Source organism: Apodemus sylvaticus, chromosome 7 (genome assembly GCF_947179515.1).
Source record: "Apodemus sylvaticus chromosome 7, mApoSyl1.1, whole genome shotgun sequence".
Taxonomy (NCBI): domain Eukaryota; kingdom Metazoa; phylum Chordata; class Mammalia; order Rodentia; family Muridae; genus Apodemus; species Apodemus sylvaticus.
Window position 1 is genome coordinate 3,668,747 of NC_067478.1, and position 20,688 is coordinate 3,689,434.

General features: G+C 50.8%; 1 protein-coding gene across 1 annotated transcript in view; it reads right to left on the bottom strand.

The window, feature by feature from the left end:
* The window catches only part of Myrip (myosin VIIA and Rab interacting protein), a 171,515-nt gene that overhangs the window by 35,620 nt on the left and 115,207 nt on the right, over positions 1 to 20,688 (bottom strand). Inside the window, exons 4-10 of the mRNA XM_052186959.1 lie at positions 16,664 to 16,800; positions 14,237 to 14,320; positions 12,640 to 12,737; positions 12,383 to 12,463; positions 9,232 to 9,387; positions 6,734 to 6,887; positions 1,778 to 2,403 (exon numbers count right to left, since the gene is read on the bottom strand). Of these exons, the coding sequence (XP_052042919.1) occupies positions 1,778 to 2,403; positions 6,734 to 6,887; positions 9,232 to 9,387; positions 12,383 to 12,463; positions 12,640 to 12,737; positions 14,237 to 14,320; positions 16,664 to 16,800 (1,336 nt within the window). The remainder of the gene's footprint in view (positions 1 to 1,777; positions 2,404 to 6,733; positions 6,888 to 9,231; positions 9,388 to 12,382; positions 12,464 to 12,639; positions 12,738 to 14,236; positions 14,321 to 16,663; positions 16,801 to 20,688) is intronic.

Below are 20,688 nucleotides of genomic sequence, written 5' to 3' on the forward strand. Positions count from 1 at the left end.
GTACTCCCAGAGCTCCCAGGGAGTAAACCACCAACCATGGAGATTGGTGGGCCCAAAGTACACACGGAGAGACCCAGAGCTCCAGCTACATATGTAGCAGAGGATGGCTCTTTCAGAAATCAATGAGAGGAGAGGCCATTGGCCCTGTGAAGGCTGGATGCTCCAGTGTAGGGGAATGCCAGGTCAGGAAAGTGGGAGTGAGGGGGTTGGTGAGCAGGGGGAGAGGGATGGGATAGGGGGTTTTTGGAGGGGAAATGAGGAAAGGGGTTAACATTTGAAATGTAAATAAAGCAAATACCTAATTTAAAAAAAAAAAAAAAAAAGAAAGAAAGAAAGAAACTGAAGTTCCGGACACCTGGACAGTGTAGCAGCATCTCCACCTACTGGCAATGAGGGGTAGTGCTACTTGCTCAAGGTCCTTCTAGGGGAGGAGAGACAAGGAGGTAACAGGCACCTCTGGCTGGCCTCTGGCTTCTCCCTACCTGGTGTTGTTCTGGTCATCAGACTGGAACACTGGCTTTGTTTTTGTCAACTTGACACAGGCTAGAGTCACCGGGGAAGAGGGAATCTCAATGGAGAAAATCCCTCTCTAGACTGTGGACAAGGCTCTGGTACAGTTTGGATGGATGGTTGATGTGGTTGGGCCCAGCTCTCTGCGCCTGCCCTGGGCCAGTGCTCCTAGGCTGTATGAGAAAGCAGGTTGAGCAGGTCACGAGGAGCAAGCCAGTAAGCAGCACCCTCCATGGCCTCTGCCTCAGCTCCGGCCTCCAGGTTCCTCCTGTCTGAGCTCACTGACAAAGCACGGCCTTAGAGTTATAAGCAGACACTGCTGCCCACCTTTCCTCTCCAATTGCTTTTGGTCATGGTGCGTCATCGCAATAGTTCAAAGCCTGAGTATGACAGGTGCTGTTTCAAAGGTTGACGCCTGCACAAGAGTGAAGTCTCTTTGTAGTAAAATAGGAAGGAAGCCTCAGGCATCTGTTTTGAATCAGGCAATGATTAGGAATCCTCCTTGGATATATATCTTGCCTTAGTTTTTTTTTTTTTTTTAATATTTACCCTGTGTGTGTGTGTGTGTGTGTATGTGTGTGTGCGTGGTTGTGTGTGTGAAGGTATATGTGTGTGTGTTGAAAATACAGAGACCAGAGATTAACCTCAGATGTTGTTTCTCAGGTGGCGTCCACCTTTTTTTTTTGAGACAAAGTCTCTCACTGGCCTGGGGCACTGAGTAGGCTAGGCTGGCTAAGTGGTGACTGCAGAGTTCATCTCTGTCCCTGTCTCTGTCTTCCCAGTACTGGAATAGCAAGTATGTGCCTCTGTGCTTGGCTTTTGCTGTAGGCGGCGACTGAACTCAGGTCTTCCAGCTCACACAGGGAGCCCTTTTCCAACCGAGCCTTCTCTCCCGTGTTCCCTTTCTCTTTGTTCTGCCCACCGTGAACTGAAGAAGTCCCCTACCACCTGTCCCTGCCGTCGACATGTTCTGGTCAAGCTCAAGAGACACAGCACCCACACAGACGCCTTCAGAGAAGGGAGCCCAAGTGACAACTCTCAGGGTGTGTTTGTCAGTGTTTGTTCACAGTGACAAGAAAGTCTGATGCAAGGACACTAAGTCACTGAGGCCTGATGTGACCTGGCTCCGGTCACTCAGCTGCTTGGCAGCAGGACTGATAGAATCTTAGACAGCAGAGCCCCAACCCAGTCTCACCAGGGCACTGTGTGCGGAGAACGGTCATCCTACTTTTAAAGTGTGTGTGTGTGTGTGTGCAGGTTTCTTTACCTGAGCTGTGTGCAGAGCCCGTGGATGGGCACCAGGTGACGGCAGACCCCTGTTTGACTCCTCTGGGCCCGCCCGGGCCCTTCTCCACCTCCTGGCGCGGCGCTCTGCAGAGCGGAGGGTCTCCTCCGGATCACTGCTGTCGGAAGTCTCTCCACAGGCTGCCTGAGGGTTGAAATTGACATCCAGCTCTCCCAGGAGGTGCATCTTCTCCGCTGTGGGGTTCTTGGGGGCCTTCCTCTGCAGCCAGGACAGCTTAGCCCGGCAGCCAGCGTCCCGAGATGAGCTGGTGGAGGAAGTCTCTGAATCTGAGCACATGGCCTCGGGGTTTGAGGGAGAGGTGGCAGCGGGACCTTGGCCAGGACTCTGGGCCTGTGCAGGCTGAGGCTGGGGCTGCTTGAGCCTGCCCTGGGATGGCAGGCACAGCGTACTCAAGGCTTCGCTGTAATCAAAATCTTCCTCACTATCGGAACCGATCTCATCATAGGCGGATGTCACACCAGACGCCACCTCCAGGGCCTGAAAGGTCCCACTCTTCGGTTTGGCCAGCAGGCGGGTTGGGGGCTGTCTACTACCATCCTTCAAGGTCATCCAGTTCCCATCGGGGCTCTGCAAAAGTGGGGCCAGATCTGTGGGGTAGAAAGAAACCAGAGGGGTTCTTATTACTGTAGGAGCAAGCTAGGCAGTATATGTCATCTCCCACGACGTTCCTGTGAGATTGTGGGGCGACCACCTTAGGGAGACCACGGGTGCACACCTAAGTCGCAGGATGTTAAGATTCCCCAGCTATACACTGGTATCATCAATATCAACGTCTCCCATCCAAGGCTCAAACACCATGGGAGAGGGGACAGAGAGGCTGTAAGAGATGGAGGATGGGGCGGAGAGCTGTTAACGAGAGCTGACTTCTGGGCATGGCATGGCTGTTGCCCGCATCAGCTTACAGCGGCCGTGGCTCCCTGCCTGACACCTTCACAGGATCAGTTCTGTGGAGTTCCCAGTGCAGATGGGAGAGGGGCTCACAGGGTCCCACCCCTAACAGGGAGCTATTGGTGGCTGACGGCCGCTGACAGAGGCAGAGTCACTGTCTTTGGAGATGTGTAGGCTGCTGATGCTCCAGTACTAACTGAACTCGGGATGATGACAATGACCACGACGTCTGACATGAAATTGGAGGAAAATGGGTTGAGGGGTGCCGGGGGTAGCTGGGAGGAGGTGCTGGGGTGGATATAATCAAAATACATATATAAAACAATTTTAAAGAGTAAAATTATTATTAAAACAAAGAATCCTCAAAGATCCCTGGGAGCCTCGCAGACAGAGTGAGACTGGAGGCAGGGCCCTTTTCTGGCCTCCTGAGAGAGCTGCCCCACACTGTTCAAGGGCTGGCGGAAGGGGAGGGGCTAAGGTCTTGTTCTTTGACGTCGGTCATCTGTTCATACCTTAGGTCCTCAGTTTTCCCTCACCCACGAGGGATAAAGCTACCTCCTATCCTGCCCCGAGGACTTTCACAGATGCTGTTTCCTATAGCTGTGTGAGATGGGATGGTGGTCTGTAATCTATGTAACCTGGGCTTCACACTTGTTCTAGACCTGAAACTGAACACGGTGAGCAGCCCCCAGCCTCCCTCCCTCCCCCTGACTCCAAGACCACCAGAAAGCAAAGTGCAGGGAAGGCTGGATGCCCTCTTAGCTGTCGTATGGTCTGCATTGCTCTCTGCTGGATTCAGGTCACCGGGATGACTGAGGGCTGGGCCAGGGCTTTGCCCACACGCAGGGAGCATCAGGAAAATGTTCACTGTCGTCCATATATGCTGAAGTCCCCATGGGCGCTACCAGCTCCTCAGGCACAGCAGTTGCTGGGAGAGGCTGCTTGCCCCCCAGGGCAGGCAGAGAAGGTGAAGCGCTTCAGAAGAGACCATTCTTCAGCCTGTACCTGGGCGTTAGCTTCTGGACCAGGGGCCTACAGGCCTACAGCTTTGTTCAAGACATTGAGACGGGGACCCTGCTTCACACTTCCTAAGTGATACCAGCCTGCTGCCACTCCATGGAGTGTTGTCTCCACAGAGCACTGTGCATGCCTGCTCCTTACAGAGCCCCAGCCTGGAGGATTGCAGGTAGAATGCGGGTTTGAAATCCAGTGGCCCAGTTCCACACCAACTGCAGACTATGATTCGCCATGGCAGAATGCTGAGTTCACTTTCTTCTGAGAGTCAGCAACTGGGTCTCTCTTACACTGTGAGGGCACTAGACACCCCCATAGGAAGATGTGAATGGTGGGGGAGGGCTCCTGGGAACTCTAGCCCTGGTGCCTGACCCTCATGCCACAAGCTCATTTCTTGTCTGTCCACCTGTCCGTTTCTCTCTCTCTCTCTCTCTCTCTCTCTCTCTCTCTCTCTCAGTCCACTGTAGCTGTCTTCAGACACACCAGAAGAGGGCATCAGACTCCATTACAGATGGCTGTGAGCCGCCATGTAGTTGCTGGGATTTGAACTCAGAACCTCTGGACGGGACGAGCAGCCAGTGCTCTCAACCACTCAGCCATCTCAGCAGCCCTAAAAGATCTATTTAACTTTATTTTATGTGTATGAGTGTTTTTGCATGCATATATTGTCTGTATAGTTTCCATGGAGGCCAGAAGAGGGCATCAGACATCCTGGGACTGGACTTACAGAGGGTTGCGAGCTGCCATTTGGGTGCTGGGAATCGAACCCAGATCTTTTGAAAGAGCAGGAAGTGCTCCTAACCTCTGAGCCATCTCTCCAGCCTCCATAGTTCATTTCTGCCGTACCCTGTGTGGAAGCCCACCGGCTCCTTACACCTCTCACCTACAAGCCTCCATCCCCGGGGTCTGGGCTCACACCGACCCTCCTAGCCAGCTCTCCACCATCCATGCACAGGACTGCAGCCTCTAGATGACAGGGTGAGACAGGACCTGGATCCCAACCACCAGTTCCTCCAAGAACCACAGTAGCCTCCTCTGCCCTGGGGACAGGTTCACAGTGGAGAGAACAGAGGTCTCCAAGGCCTGGGCATGAAGCCTGGAATCCAGGAAGCATCAGGTTCTCAGATTCCCCACTGTGCTCACTGGTGAAAAAGCAGCGAACGCCTCCGAGTTGTCATGAGAATGACAGCAGAAAGTGCTTCTACAGGGTGGTACCATGCTTTTCCAGAGCAGATGAGTGTGTGTGTGTGTGTGTGTGAGTGCATGTGTATGTATGTGTGTATTCATGTACACGTGTGTGTGTGTGCATGTTTGTATGTGCATATAAGTGTATGTGTGTATGCATGTGAGTGATGTGTGTGAGTATGTCTGTGTGTTATGTGTACGTGTATGAGTGTGTGCATGTGTGTGCATGTACATATGCTTGTACATATGTGTGTGTGCATGCATGTACACGTGTATATGTGTGTGCATGTTTGTATATGCATGTAAGTGTATGTGTGTGTGTATGTGAGTGTATACGTGTATGAGTATGTCTGGGTTTTGTTGTTGTTGTTGTTGTTGTTGCTTTTGTTTTTTCGAGACAGGGTTTCTCTGTGTAGCCCTGGATGTCCTGTCCTGTAACTCACTCTATAGACCAGGCTGGCCTCAAACTCAGAAATCTGCCTGCCTCTGCCTCCCAAGTGGTGAGATTAAAGGCGTGCGCCACCACTGCCTGGCTATGTCTGCGTATTATGTGTGCATGTATGTGTGATTGCGCACATGTGTGAGTGTGTGCATGCACACACACACGTGCATGGACATATGTGCATGTGTGTACATATGTGTATGCATGTATGTGTGTGCAGTATTGCGCACATATGTGCATGCACATGTCTGCATGTATGTGAATGTGTATGTATGTGTATATGTGTGTACATGTTTGTGTGTGTATGTGAGTGTATGTGTGATTTGTGTGTGCATGTTTGTATGTGTAGGTGAGTGTATGTGTATATGTGTGTGAGTGTATGTGTGCTTGTGTGTGTCGATGTGTGTGGGCCCTGCAGTTGGTGATAGGATCTAAGTCACTCTTCCTCTTATTCTTTGAAGCAGGGTCTCTCAGTCACTGATATGCCAGTCTCCCTAGCTAGTTTGTTCTGGGGACCCCAACTCTGCCTCTTGGGGCTGGATGTACAGGGGCTGCCATGTACACTTGGCATTTATGAGAGCTCTGGGGATCTGAACTCTGGGCTTTACATTTGTACAGCAAGTGCTCTAACCACTGAACAATCTCCCAGACTTCCACCTTAGTTTCGGAGACAGGATCTCCCACTGAAGCTGGATCTCACTGATTAAGTTCGGCTGGCTGATCAGAAACCCCAGGGATTCTCCTGTCTCCTTAAAACAAGTATTTATTAGTTTTTACTTATGCACGTGTGTGCATGCTTGCATAAGTTTATTACACCAAATATGCAGGAGCCTGTGGAGGTCAGAGGATGTCGGATCTGTTGGAGCTGGAGTCGTGAGTCACCTGAAGTGCATGCTGGGAATGAAGGCCAGGCTCTGCAGGAGCAGGCAGCGCTGAGACATCTCTCCATCCCTATGCCTAATATTTTTTTAAAATGTGGGCTATGGGGAATTGAATTCAGGACCCCAAACATCTTACCACCGAGCCACTCCAAGGCATGCACACATACATGCACGCACACATGTACACACATTCATGCACGCACACATGTACACACATGCTCACGCACACAATGCACACACACACACACACACACACACACACACACACACACAGGAGGAGGAGCTGAACAGCCATGCAATGGCTAGCAAACAGCACTTGTGAAACCCACTTGGAGCCACGGAGAGGCGGTGCACACCTATAATCTCAGCTTTTAGAAGTGGAAGCAGGAGGATCACATCCTTGGAAGTTGGGGGCCAGCCTGGGCTCCATGAGGTATTGTATCAAAACAAAACAAAACAAAACAGAAACGAAAACAAACGCCGCCACCGGAAACAAGGAAACATTACTTGTTCCGTCCAGTCCGTCCACGCTCCTCCAGCTGGGCAGAGCAGACTCCTCCAGCAGACGCCGGGCACGGTCCTTGGGCTGCCTTGGTGCAGCCTCTGCTGAACAGGACTTCAGAGTGTCTTCAGTCGTGAAGGAGAATGCAGACTGGGACCTCTGTGGAAAGAGGGAGGTGTGAGCTTTAAGTACAGGCCCAGCTGAGGGTCTTCAGCTCAGGAGTGAACCTGGCCCAGCAAGCAGAGGATGCTTCACAGTGAGGTGTCTTCCTCAGCAAGGTTCAGGAGCTTAGCACGGGTGGGAGGTGTTTGTTTTGAACACTGGTAAGCTTAGGAGGAAAAGGACATTTCACTTAGCTATGGGAAGCTAACACAGGAGTCATGGTTCTGGGGCTGGAATTTCTCCACAGCCTGGGCCCATAATCTTACTGTGTGCTCACAGGCTCACAGCCTCAGGGTACATGACAGTTGAGGAGAAGGCTCGGTCAGAGAAGCCCTTGCTTAGTAAGCGTGAAAACCCATGTCAGACCCCCAGAGCCCACATAAAAGCCAGGTGTGGCCAAGTGAGGTGGTGTACGCCTTTTATTCTAGCACCGGGAGGCAGGGATACGCAAGCCCCTGGGGCTTGCTGGCCAGCAAGTCTAGCTCATGTGGTGAGCAGCAGGCTGGTAAGGGAATCTGTCTCAAAAACACAATGTGGACAGCTTCTGAGGCATGACACCCGAGACAGTCCTTTGCACACAACCTGCACACGCTCATGCATCTAAGCATGCACTCACATACATACACACACTCATATGCATGTGCACACGCACAAGTGTTTGGAACAGAACAGACAGCAAAACTCAGCAAGGTGTGCTGGGTGACAGCTGAAGTGGGTTGGGTTTGGGGAGGAGTGCCCTTCTCAGTGACCTTGGCCCCAGGGGAAAGGCTCCACACCCAGCAAGCTTGGGAGTTCTCAGCTCAGGTGGTCACAGCTTGCTGCTGGGAATATGGTACAAACTAACGTGGGCTTAGAGTCACAGGAAATTAATAATACTTCCTGGGAAGACATGGAGGGCCACGTAAGAAGATGGGTTTGAGAGTGGGATGGGGGAACGGAAAAAGACATCTATCCTGTGCAACAAGCTTCTCTTTATAGGGGAGTTAAACAGCCACACATCATGGTATGCACCCACACTTCGTCCCCAGGACACAGGAGCTGCCGCCTGTGTGGCTAGAATCAGGACTGGTTTTGATGATGTCACTCAACAACATGGGGCGTGGAGCAGGGGGGGGTGGGGAAGGTGGGGAAAGGGGGTCAAGGAGTCATCTGTGGAGTCCTCTATAGGAAGGAGGGGGCCCCAGTCATTGCAATGAGAACTTCTTCCAGCAGGTGGCACTGCAGCAATGTCTCTGGGGCCTTGTGTGCCTACCAGCGAGTGTTGGGGTTACTTCAGCTTTCTCACTACAGTGACTCATTCTTTCCCACCTGTGCCTCTGCTTTTTTTTCCTCAGTTTTTACCCATAGAAGCATCAGAGGGAGACGCAAGGGTGGGCCCAATTGGAGGAGCTTGGTTAGGGAGAGCTTGGAGGGCCTGAGCCCACAGCTCACTGATGTTCATGTTAGTGAGACCGGAAGATGAGAGACTTGAAGGAGCACCACCCCTTCACTCTGTAGGCAGTAGCTAACGAGGGGTCGAAGTCAGCTCCCCCTGCATGGGGACCTTGGGGAGTGTTAACTATTCAAAGGCTCTGTTTCCTCAATGCAAAGGTCTCAGCTCTGCACTGGTGTGAACAGAGCCTCTGTGCACCGGGCAAGGCTGCTCTTGCCTCGACAGTGCAAAGAGCAGAGTTTGATTCCCAGAACCCACATTTAAAAGCTGGACATAGCGGGTGACACTCATAATGCCAGCACTGGCAAGGTGGAAACAGAAGGGTCCCTGAGGGTTGACAGCTGGCTTGACTGAATTAGTGATTCCAGAGCAGAGGGAAACTCCATCCCAAAAAATCAAGATTGTCTGTGCTTGACACCTGAGGTTGACCTCTGGTCTCCACACACACACCTGCACACAGGTACACACACATTCACACCTATTCACAGGTACACACACCTGCTCACCTGCACACAGGTACACACAATGTACACCTATACACAGGTACACACACATTCACACCTGCACACAGGCATACACACCTGTACACAGGTACACACATATTCACACCAGTACACAGATACACAGACATGCACACCTGTCTATACACACACACACAGTCTGTGGACATCTTTATTTTTTCTAAATTGATCTCAGTGTAAAACTCCCCAGCAACCTGTCCTTTCTCTCAGCTTCCCGCTCTCCCCTGTACCCCGGCCTGCTTCTCTTGCACACTCCCAGCTCCCCTCAGGGACCCAGAGAGCACATTCACTGCAGATGGCATAATGCACCTCCCCTTTTCTGTGGGAGAATGACTCTGACCCACAGGTGTGCACGATCTGTGTGGGGCGGCAGTGCTGTGTGACTTACCCAGAGGGCGGCACGTGCTCTGTGCTGTCCTGGAGGGGCTGTGGTCCCCTCACTCCCGGCCTTCACACTGCCACTCTGGGGCTGTGGCCACTCTGGCTCCTCCTCCTCCTCATCCTCTGCTCGCAGCTCGGCCTTATCCTTCTGCTTCCTTATAATCTGGGGAGATGGGGGACAAGTTTTGGAGGGATCACCTTTGGAATGTTTCTCCAGCCACCTAGAAGCGTAGTTAGCACCCAGAACTTCAGCTCTACCTTGGGTTGGAACAGCACAGAGTCTCAGTGACCTACAGCTGCTGTCCCTGACAAATGCAGCCACCCTCTGCCCTCTCAGGGGACTGGCTCTGGGAATCAGCCTCCCTCTCTAAAGTGCTTGCTGAGTTTGCGCCCCAGAACCCCTGTAAAAATGCCGGGCACAATGGTTCATGGTTATAATTCTAGAGATGGGCAGGCGTAGACAGGAGGATCCCTGAAGTTCATTGGCCAGCTAACTTAGCCTAATCTGTAGGTCCCAGGTCCCAGTGAGAGGCCATATATCAAAAATCAAGATGGATGGCGTGTACTGGCTGGTTTTGTGTGTCAACTTGACACAGGCTGCAGTTATCACAGAGGAAGGAGCTTCAGTTGGGGAAGTGCCTCCATGAGATCCAGCTGTAAGGCATTTTCTCAATTAGTGATCAAGGGGAAGGGACCCTTGTGGGTGGTACCATCCCTGGGCTGGGATTCTTGGGTTTTATAAGAGAGCAAGCTGAGCAAGCCAGGGGAAGCAAGCCAGTAAGGAACATCCCTCCATGGCCTCTGCATCAGCTCCTGCTTCCTGACCTGCTTGAGTTCCAGTCCTGACTTCCTTTGTTGATGAACAGCTGTGTGGAAATGTAAGCTCAATAAACCCTTTCCTCCCCAACTTGCTTCCTGATTGTGATGTTTGTGCAGGAATAGGAACTCTGACTAAGACATGGAGTTTGAGGAATGATACCTGAGGTAGATTTAACATGGTGTGTTTGCTTAGAGGACCTATGCATCTCCCAGTCTGTGTCGGATCATCTTCAAATCACTTATGGTAACAGGCATTGGTACATGTTATTAAAATAGCTGCTGGGATTACTGCTTGGGGAATAATCCTGAGCAAAGTTATAACCATGGGCATAACCATGTGGGTACACGGATGGCGTACCAGAAGGATGATGCCCAAATGACAGGCGTAGGAAGGGACTCGGGCTTCGGGGACGGCGGAAGACCATAGTCACTAAGTGTGAGTGCTTTTGTGTCCGTGTGGACTCAGTCCACTGCTTGACCCAGAAGTTCAAGCTGTCCTTTGTGGAACCTTCTGGAAATCCTTTCCCCACATATGTTGGATCCATCCTTGGCTATGGAGGCCGGATCATGCAGCCTTTCTGATATCCACAGCTTCTTACCCCGTATCAGATCCATGCTGGGGACTACGGATGCCCTGTCCGTGCTATTCCTCTGGGTATTTCTGATTAATGCTCAGTGTCATTCTCCCCACTCGACAGCTGAGAACGCTGGTCCAGAGAGAGTCATGTGTGAACTAAAGCTGCATAGCACACAGGCCCTGGTGCCTCTGGATGGAGGCCTTGACTTGAGGGAGCATCTGGAAGCCTTGGGGAGTGGCAGATGCCCAGGTCCCTTTATGCCGTCAGTTGTGCTGGTACAGCCACGTGCATGAGTCGTCCTGTTGGAATAGATTCCTCAGGGCCCCTACCTTCTGCAGCTGAGACAGCTGAGGAAAAGGGCAAGCTGCCAAGACAGATTCTTCAGTGAGGATCTGTTTGCATGTGTGTTTATACATGTGTGGAGGCCAGAAGTCAACCTCGGTGTTTTCTTCAGTCTTTCTTTACTTTTTTTTTTAACACCGGGTCTCATATTGAGCCTGGATTGGCCGATTTTGGCCTAGGCTGGTATAGTGGCTATTCCTGGTCGTCAACTTGACTATATATGGAATGAACTACAGTCAAGAATTGAAAGGCTCGCCTGTGATCCTAATCTGGAGGCTGAGAGATACAAGTTTCTGACCTGGATCTTGGCATGGAGATCTTGAGGCATAGTGGCTACGAATCCCAGAAGTTTAAGACAGGGCAATCTCTGAGTTCAAGGTCATCTGGGATTAAAGGCGTGGTGGCACACACCTTTGACCTGGGCCACACCCTCTGCTAGAGACCTTCATAAGGACAATGGAAGAAGGAAACTAACTCTCTCTCTCTCTCTCTCTCTCTCTCTCTCTCTCTCTCCCTCACTCTCTCTCTCTCTCTCTCTCCCTCACTCTCTCTCTCACTCTCTCTCTCTCCCTCACTCTCTCTCTTCTTCACTTGCTCGCCTTGTGGCCCTGAGTCACAGCCAGATCCTTGGACTTCCATGCACAGCTGCTGCTGACCATCGCTGGGGAGTTGGACTACAGACTGTAAGTCATCCACAAAGTCCCTTACTATATAGAGACTGCCCATACGTTCTGCGACTCTAGAGAACCCCAACTAACACAGCTGGCCAGCAGGTGAACCCCAGGGACTCACGCGCACTCCCCTGGACAGAAGCCGCTCAGCCCGTACAGCAAACACTTTACCAAGCTGAGGGATGGGCTTTTAGAGCACAGAGTCCTGAGGAAAGGCCGCGAAGAAGGAAGGTGCCTACCGGGCCAATCAAGGCACCGACCGCCCCATTTCAGGGCGGGGTACAGCTGGCTTGCCTTCTGGCTTTTGGAATTGCTGGGGACGTTTGCAGACTAGATCCTCCTCCCTTCCGCCTGTACTACGTCCTCTCTTCTAACACCCTACACTGGGTTCAAGGGTACTTGGCCCTTGTATGTGTCATCTCTTGACCCATGATTGGATGAGACCTCTGGGTGTTCTCAGGACCGCGGAGTGTCCTTGCTGTGTGAGAGGGGCTTAGGCCACTGTGACTGAAAACGAAGGCTGAAGTTTTTCAAGACACCTTCCTGACAGCCCTTTGTCAGGTGCCTCTATGGGCCATCATGTTCATGGGACATATTCCCACCCCAGCCTTCGCCCTTGAGTCCTGCACCATGTCCACACCAGTGCACAAGAGGAGGGCAAGGGAAGCAGGCAGAATGGAGCCTGCCCCGTTCTATGCGCCCCCTCTCCCGAGCCCCAGAGGCTCTGGCCTGGTCTGAACCGTCCTACCCTCTGCAGGATGGTGCTGGCCAGCTCCTCAGCCAGCTCTTGCTTGTGGTCCCGCAGGTAGCTGGCCTCGTTCTGCTTGTCCTGTGGAAGGAAGAGAAGGAAGGGCCGTGTCACAGTGGTCCCGGCAACAGTAAAGAGGGGTCACACCCAGCCTTACTCACGGCTGCAGTGACACGACCCACGACTACTGGCACTCACTTTTGATAGTCAGGATGGTCCCACCTTGTTGCCTCCCACCACACAGAAGGAGGTCCTACCAGGCTGTCCCCATGGGATTCTGCTTTGGAAATGGCTTCTTCGATGGCCTCTTCTGCCACTCGTAGGGCCACAGCCAAGGTGTCCATCATGCTGTGTCCTAGGAAGGGACAGAACACAGGACAGGTCACAACTGCCCCACCCATTACATTTCTGCTTTCGACCCTTGGGGTCTGGCACATGCTCCAGCTGCTCAGGAGAGGACATGAGTCCTCTGTCCTTACCGACCCCACTACTGCCTCCCGCCATCTCTCACATCCTACGCTCTGTGGTTCTCCTAGACTTCTGTCTTCTCTTCTCTGCCTTCCCGTCTCCCACTGAGTATCTGAGATGGTTCCAGGGACTGTCAGACACTAGTGTTCTCTGTCCCTGTTCTTAGGCAGCATAGGTGCCGTCTTGTACACTCTACCACTGTGATGACACAGACAGAAATAGTTAAATGTCCCAGAGACACTGGGCTGCGGTCACGGCCTAAAGCAAACACTGAAGCCATAAACCGGCATCTGTAACAAGTCTGAGTAGAAAACATGTGGGACTCAGCAGGGAGTTCACAGTGGTAACCACCACTGTAATCAAGTGTGTTGCTGTGTGGGCACACTACACAGACTGATCTGTGACTCTCAGACTGGCTAGGTAACTAAACAAACAGCAGAGGGTCACTACTGGCATTCAGTACTGCTGAGAAAATCCTCCAGTGCAGTGAAGGCGAGCCCACGTGATCTTTTAAACTGGACTGCACGTGTACACACTGCTGCACTTTGCTTTTTATGCGGGGGAGGGAGACTAAGGTCGGAAAGCCACACGTGTGTACTTGCCGACGGAGCCTGCACCGGTAATGCTAGTGGACGTGTTATCCTCCGTGGGAATGGTCTCCTCTCCCTCCCTCATCTCTCCAGAATCCTGCTGTAATGGCTATGCTGGCTTTGAACTCATTATCCTCCTGCTGCGGCCCTGGAGTAGCTGGGGTCACAGAGCTGTACAGCGGCGCTCACTGAGTGCCTCAGAGTCCAGCTACATCAGCCACAGGATCACGGGTCTGGACGGGACCTGGATGGTGCCTGGGTCTCCTGTTCTCTAATTTTAATCTCCTGTTGCCATTTATAATCTAGCCTTGTGCGGTTAGCACATGCCAGTCTCCTGGGAGCTGCCAAGTTATCTGTGAAAGGAGACAACGTGTGAATGCAGTGACTCGTTCATTGGTCACTCACTACTCCAGCTCCCGGAGACACCGGTGTGCCAGAGTAGAGGATTTGGGAAATATAGTGAATTCTTGAAAAAAAATGCAGCTAAAGTCAAGGCAACTCAGGTAGAGGATGTATGTGTTACAAGGACTGGCTGACTGAACACATTTACTGTAAGCTTTAATAAGAAGAGCCCATGAGGAGAACATGTAAAGTGCAAGTTGTCACCGCAGGGAGGGCTCCCTGGAGATGGCCGTTTCTCTCCCAACTGGAAGCGCAGGTTCCTGGCCTGCTTATTGCCTTCCAATTCCAGAGCTCTCGCTGGTTCGTCACAGCACGGCCATGGTCACAGCCAGCTGATTCCAGCCTTCGAGCCATCCAACTAACTTCTCAGCAGCTGTCAGCCAAGCGACCTTACCTTCTGACTGCCTGTAGAATGTGGAGTCACTTCCTGAAATGCTCCCTCCTTCATTCTCCAGGTTTGGTTCAGACAATCCTCCTCCTACAGGACAGAGTAACACAGACATCTGATGAACATAGATGGGTGCAAGCCACGGGGCCGGCGGGCCAGCCACATGGACAAAGGCCGCCTGGCAAAAGGGTTGATGCCACAAGGGTCCAGTATTTGACCTGCTGTTTTTCTCTCTGTACAATGGGTTTTGGAGCAACTGTACCCCGACTTCCTTCCAGTATCTTCTGTTATGGCTTGAGTATATTTTCTTTCCAAACTCACGATGAACTTTAATCCTCAATGTGATGATTATGGAAGCAGGCTTTAATAAGAGGTGACGAGAGCAGAAGAACCCACCCCTAACTGGCGGATTAGTGTTACCCAGAAGTGTGGTCATTCAAGAGTGGGCTTGTTGGGAATGACCCTTCTTCCTCTTTTGAGGTTTCGTGTGTGACCTGCCTTCCTATTTTCTGCTCTGGATAACACATCAGAATGGTCCTTGCCAAGGGGCTGGGGAGATGGCTCAGTGATTAAGAAAGCTTTACTGCTCTTCCGGAGGACCCAAGCTCAGTTCCCAGGACCCACATCAGGAGGTTCCCAACCATCTCTAACTCCCAGAATCCACACCAGGAAATTCCCAACCATCTGCAAGTCCAGCTCCAAAGGATCTGATAGCTTCTTCTTGATTCTGTAGGCACCATGCTTGTGCATGTGCACATGCATACATGGGTGCACGCGCACGCACACATACACATTCATGGGAGAGGGAGACAGAAGAGGGAGGGAGGGAGAGGGAGGGAAAGAGGGAGAGAGAACAAGAGAGAGAACGAGACAGAGAGAGGCTTTTCCAGTCTCTCAAACTTTCAGTGGCCTGCTCTTGTGAATTCTAACATAGCAGCCCATGCTCAGTTTTTTGGAGGTAGTGTGAGGGAAGGGCAAAGCCATGAGGCAAGGACTGGAGACTGTGACAGAGTCTCTGGACCTGCACATTGCCTGCTGTGTCGCCTTCAGCAACTTACAACCCTCTCTAGCCCTTGGCCTCCTGACCAGAAAAACAGGCACATAGATAGCACTTGTGTGCTCTGTGAGTGGCATCTCTTTATCTTTAGATGGGGTGTGGCAGCTACCCAAACAGTGGCCCTGCACTAATGGTTTAACTGTCCCCTTTCTCTGCTGCAGAGGTGTCCCCGAGATGCAATCCGAGAGAGAAGAAAGCTAAGCCACCATGTCTGATCTCACACGGCTGCTGCTTTACTCAGCCAGGCACCTTCCTGTGACGCTTGCGGGTGAAGTTTGCCCTCTGGGCTTTCCAGGAGGACACTGACATTCTTGTCACCTTTGCTAGGACACTGGGTTCCAAGTCTGGGAAATAGAATTCCAACTATGAGTTAAGTGGGTACATGCACTCTCGGGATATAGATCCGGTCTCTCATCTCCACATGGAAACAACTTTTCAATGGTTTGTCATCATGGAGTGATAGTTAAGAGTTGTTTTAGGGGCTGGGCAGATTGCTTAGTGGTCAGAGCACTGCTGCAGAAGCGTGAGGACCTGAGTTCAAATCCCCAGGACCAGTGTAAAAAGCTTAGGTGTGGCTTCACATAAGCTTACAACTCCAGCGCCATGGCCAGTGGAGGCAGGAGGAGACTCTGTATCGAGGGGATAAGAGACTACCATGCTTTCCTCTGGTCTTCACATACATGTGCATAGATGTGTGCACATCGTTGTGTGCATGAACACACAGGGACGATTTATACTACAAAAACCCATCATTAAAACACCTAAACTTTGCTGAAATAGTTTGGCTTTCCAAGCCCTCAATGAGTCTAATCCAGTATGAATGTTCACGGTCCATGTGCTGGGGCTGGAGAGATACTGTGTATAAAGTGCTTGCTACTCAGCTCGAGGACCTGAGTTCCATAAAATGCCGAGCATGGTTGTGTGGGCCTTTAACCCCAGCACCGGAGGTTGGGGGAGACAATGGAGGGGCAGAGACAGGTGGGTCCCTGGGTCTCTCTCGCCAGCTGTCCTAGTCTATTTGGTGAGTTCCAGGCCCGTGAAAGGCCCTGTCTCAAAAACAAGGTAGACAACTCTTCCCCTGGAAGCTCACTCCAGGCCTTCCCATCCAAGTGTACACACACACACACACACACACACACACACACACACCCATGCACACCCATGCACACATGCATTCACACACATCAAAACAAACCCTGAGTTAAAACCCGCCACTCCTCACCACCTGCCTTCTTTCCAGAACCTACTAATTAAACAAGTTTCTCTGTCTCTATGAAGAGAGTGCTCCCCAGAGAAGAGGACCCGAAGCCAGGCCTTCTTTCTCCTCTTACCCCAGCCACCAACCCCTCCTCCTAGAGCAGTGGGCACTCTGGTACCTAGGATGTCAAAGCAGGCACCGCTCTCCAGTCGGTGTTTTCTGTACAGGTTCTTCAGGACCTTGGCGCTGCCGAAGCGCTTGAAGCGGCTCTTCACATTGTTGTAGAACCACTCCAGAGACTGCGTCCTCAGAAGCCTGTCAGACAAGGAAAAGTTAGACTGTAGAGTGTCGACATCCCTTGGCAGCATCCCCCACAAGGAGGTAGTACTTGTGCCTCAGCCTCCAGAGAGTTTGGATGTTTTGGGGGTCCTTCTGTCTCCATGTATGCGGAGCCAAGCTGGCCCGCCCTGGGATAGAGACCTGTGGGGAGCCAAGCCCCGAGAGGTGAATCGGGTTATCAGCCGCCAGCTGGCCAGAGATGCACAGGGGCCCCTGGGTGAGAAGCAGGACCCATCTGAATCTACCCAGTGAGCCAGCACATGCTTGCTATTTTAAGCCACTAAATTCTCTGTAGTTTATTAATGCAGAAAAGCTAACTCACAGAAACATCTGTTTAGCAGTAGGCTTTATAGTTGATACTCTTACTGTATTATCAGCACTTTTAATCCAGCTTGGAGAAATAAAAAGAAGCAATGAGCCGGCAAAAGGCTCCAGTGTCTTTTCAATCGGCGTGAAGCACCACGGGAAGGCTATCCCCCAATGAACAAGGCAGTCATGGTCAGTGCAGACAGTGGCAGTTCCCTTCATGTTTGGTGAGAACTGACTCTAAAGACCTTCCATTTGAGGAACAGCTTTCTGTAACGTTTCTTACTGTGAATGTAAAAATACACACTCCCTTTGGAAAATTCAGAAAAAGAATCTAAAGATTTCTAAAGAAAAAGGAAAGAAAAATCCAAATTCAACCAAAGAACAAACAACCCTGAGGCCTGAGTGTGGACAGCACCCTGGGCTAGTGCCTTGAAGTCTGATCCACAGAAGCTCCCGCAGAGTTCTTATTGCAAGTTAGGCCTTTTGCTTGGTTCAGAGATGAAGGAACAGGAAGTCAACACGAAGCAAAGAATCAGAAGAAAACCGTAAAATAACTATAATCTTCCCTGTTAAAAATCCACCACTTAGCAGCACACCACAAACACGAAGCCCTTCAGTGAGCTAGCTGTGTGAGTGCTTTTCTAATTTCTGCTCACACGGCCTGACTCTGCTGGCAAACATCGTGCCTTTTCATTCCAAGACAGACTAGAATCCTAATTCAAGCTCAAGAACTGCGTTGAAAGAATCAGGATCTCACTCTAACCTCACCCAGGAATGCCAGACTGACCTGGGTTGACTGGATTTAAACAGCACAGCTGTGAGGAGGCAGGAGCTGCCTGCAAAGAAGTCTGCTCAGGCCGCAGCTGCTGGTGACGAGGTCAGGCGTCCCCAGGTCTTCAACTCCAGCAAGGCAGAGCACCTTGCAAAAGAAGTCCCATGGACTTCCCAGCTCTGCCACTGGTCTTGGGGCCAGCGGCATGAGCGCCACCTAGGGGTCTGGTAGGAAAGCGTAGTCTGTAAAACAGACTTGGCTCAAATCCTGCTCTGCTGATCTCACTGCTTCCCAGGTAACCAACAACATGAGCGCCACCTGGAGGCCTGGTGTGGAAGCACAACCTCAGCAGCCCACTATCTTCTCAGCCTTGCTGGGTTAAATTTGCGTTTAAGCAAAATTCTCCATAAAACCAGGCAGTGGTGGCGCACGCCTTTAACCCCAGCACTTGGGAGGCACAGGCAGGTGGATTTCTGAGTTCCAGGCCAGCCTGGTCTACAGAGTGAGTTCCAGGATAGCCAGGGCTACACAGAGAAACCCTGTCTCGAAAGATACAAAACAAAACAAAACAAAACAAAAATTCTCCATAGGACATCAAAGCGTGGTGACCAAGGACCTAGCAACATTTACTGTGTATTTTTAAAAGTAGAGTGATAACCTTGTTTTAAACTTTGACCATAAGAGATAGAGCCAGTTAACTCACCTCATCCCTTTTTCTAAGGAAAATGAACCAGACTGGGCAACACACAGCTATAAAGATTAACATAATAATTGAAACCAAACTCTCAAATGCAGGTCCAATAGTTATAAGAAAATGGTACCAAGTCTTTACAATCAGCCAGGTTCTCCAAATGACCCACGATGGTGGCGTTCTACTGACATTACTTCTTGAATAAAATTAAAGAATGCTGTGCTTAAGACCCACATCCAAACTCAAGTTGTGTCCACGACACACAGCTAAGAACGCAGAAACAAGCTGAACTGAATGGTGAGTAAAGTCTACAGGCCTGGGAGGTACTTACCGCTGGGAGAGCAAGGACACATTTCCAGGAATTGCTCTGCACTGATAAAGAAGTGTGTCTGTCCCCCTAGGATGTGACTAGCATTAGGCTGCATTTTGTCATTTTTTTTTCCAGTGTGACTGAGCGCTCTCTACTGACTTACTTAACAGAGAATTCAGTGACTATGGGGCCAGCTTTTATGAGGTACATATCTGGTCTAATGTGATGTTGAACCAACTATAGACTTTGGATATATATGGTAAGAACCAGAAAATGGTAAGGTTTTCTTCTTCTAAAAAATTAGAGGGGAAGATGGAAAAAAAAAAAAAAACCAAAAACAAAACCATCCAAGTTGCATTCTCCTATAGAGACACTGGTAAGAGGCAGTTAGAAGGCATTTGACTGTTCACTGAAGCCCCAAGCCCAGAATCGTCATCTGCTTGGGATGCTGGTGTGCAGCCCCAAGTTTCCCTCTAAGCCACCATCCCTGTCTTCTGCCAGCAGAGGTCTAAGGAGCCCAGAACTCCCTGGGGCTGGGCCTGTCACCTGCCGGTATCAACTCACACAATCACTGCTCAGTACTGAAGAGAAGCTCCAGACACAGACACACCCACTCAACCCTGTTCTAGACCAATTCCCTGGATTTGGTGTCCTGCAAGAAACTCTAACGTTAATGACACGATTCCCAAAACCTAAACAGCAACAAAAGTCTTCTCTCGAGCCCAGTCACAGTCACCGTTCTACCGCTGTGAGGAGCCACTCTGAGCAAGGCAACTTAGAGAAGAAAGCATTTCATTTCTGTCTTTGCCTGGAGTTTTAGAGAGTTAGTCCATGATCAGTATGGTGGGGAACAGACAGAGCGGTAGCTGAGAGCTTTACATCCTGATCGACAGGCAACAGGCATAGACAGACAGACAGACAGACAGACACTGGGTCTGGCAAGGGCTTTTGAAACCTCAAATCCCACCGCCAGTGACACACCCACATCATCAAGTCCACGCCCGCTCCACACTTCCTAATCCTTCTCAAACAGTGCATCAACGGGGGGGGGGGGGGGGGGGGACTAAGCAGTATATGAGCTTATGTGGGTCATTTTTATTCAAACCAATACAAGCCCTTACAAGGAAAGAAATCAGTTCTCGTCAGGGTTTATAATGACATGATGCTGGGGTATGACCTCCCGCAGAACTCCATCCTAGGTGACTTTTCAGAACTTGTTACTTATCAGCATCCAACTTATTGTATCCAAAGAGCCTCTGGCTCTTCTAAAGGCTGTCCATATAGTCATTAAGTAAATTCTAAAAACAGTCTGGATGGAAACAACACTGAAGTCTTACATTGTCTTTTTAACTTTTTTCTGAAACAATGTCTTACTATGTAGCCCAGGTGACCTTGAACTTGAGAAGCTCAAGAACTCCTGCTTCCATCTCCTGAGTGCTGGGATTACAAGCATACAGGTCACATCAGGCTTCTTACATTTCATTCTAACTAAGGGTTACCCTTCTTGATTAATGTGTTTCTTGGCATTTGAGAGTTCTGAAAGGCAATCCGCCTTCCTACCCCAAGGCTGGCTAAGCAAGGCTTGAGAGCGTGACTTTGAACACTTCCAGGTGAGAGGGACTGCACTTGCAGGGTTAGTGAGCTAGAAAGAGATCAGCAGCTTCTGAAGAGCCCAGGGGTTGATTCAGAGCCTGTCAGTTGAGTGTACCTGTCACTCGAGTGTTTGTGAAGGAAGATTCCTACAGTCTGACGACAGAAATGCTCTGAGAGACCAAGTCAAAG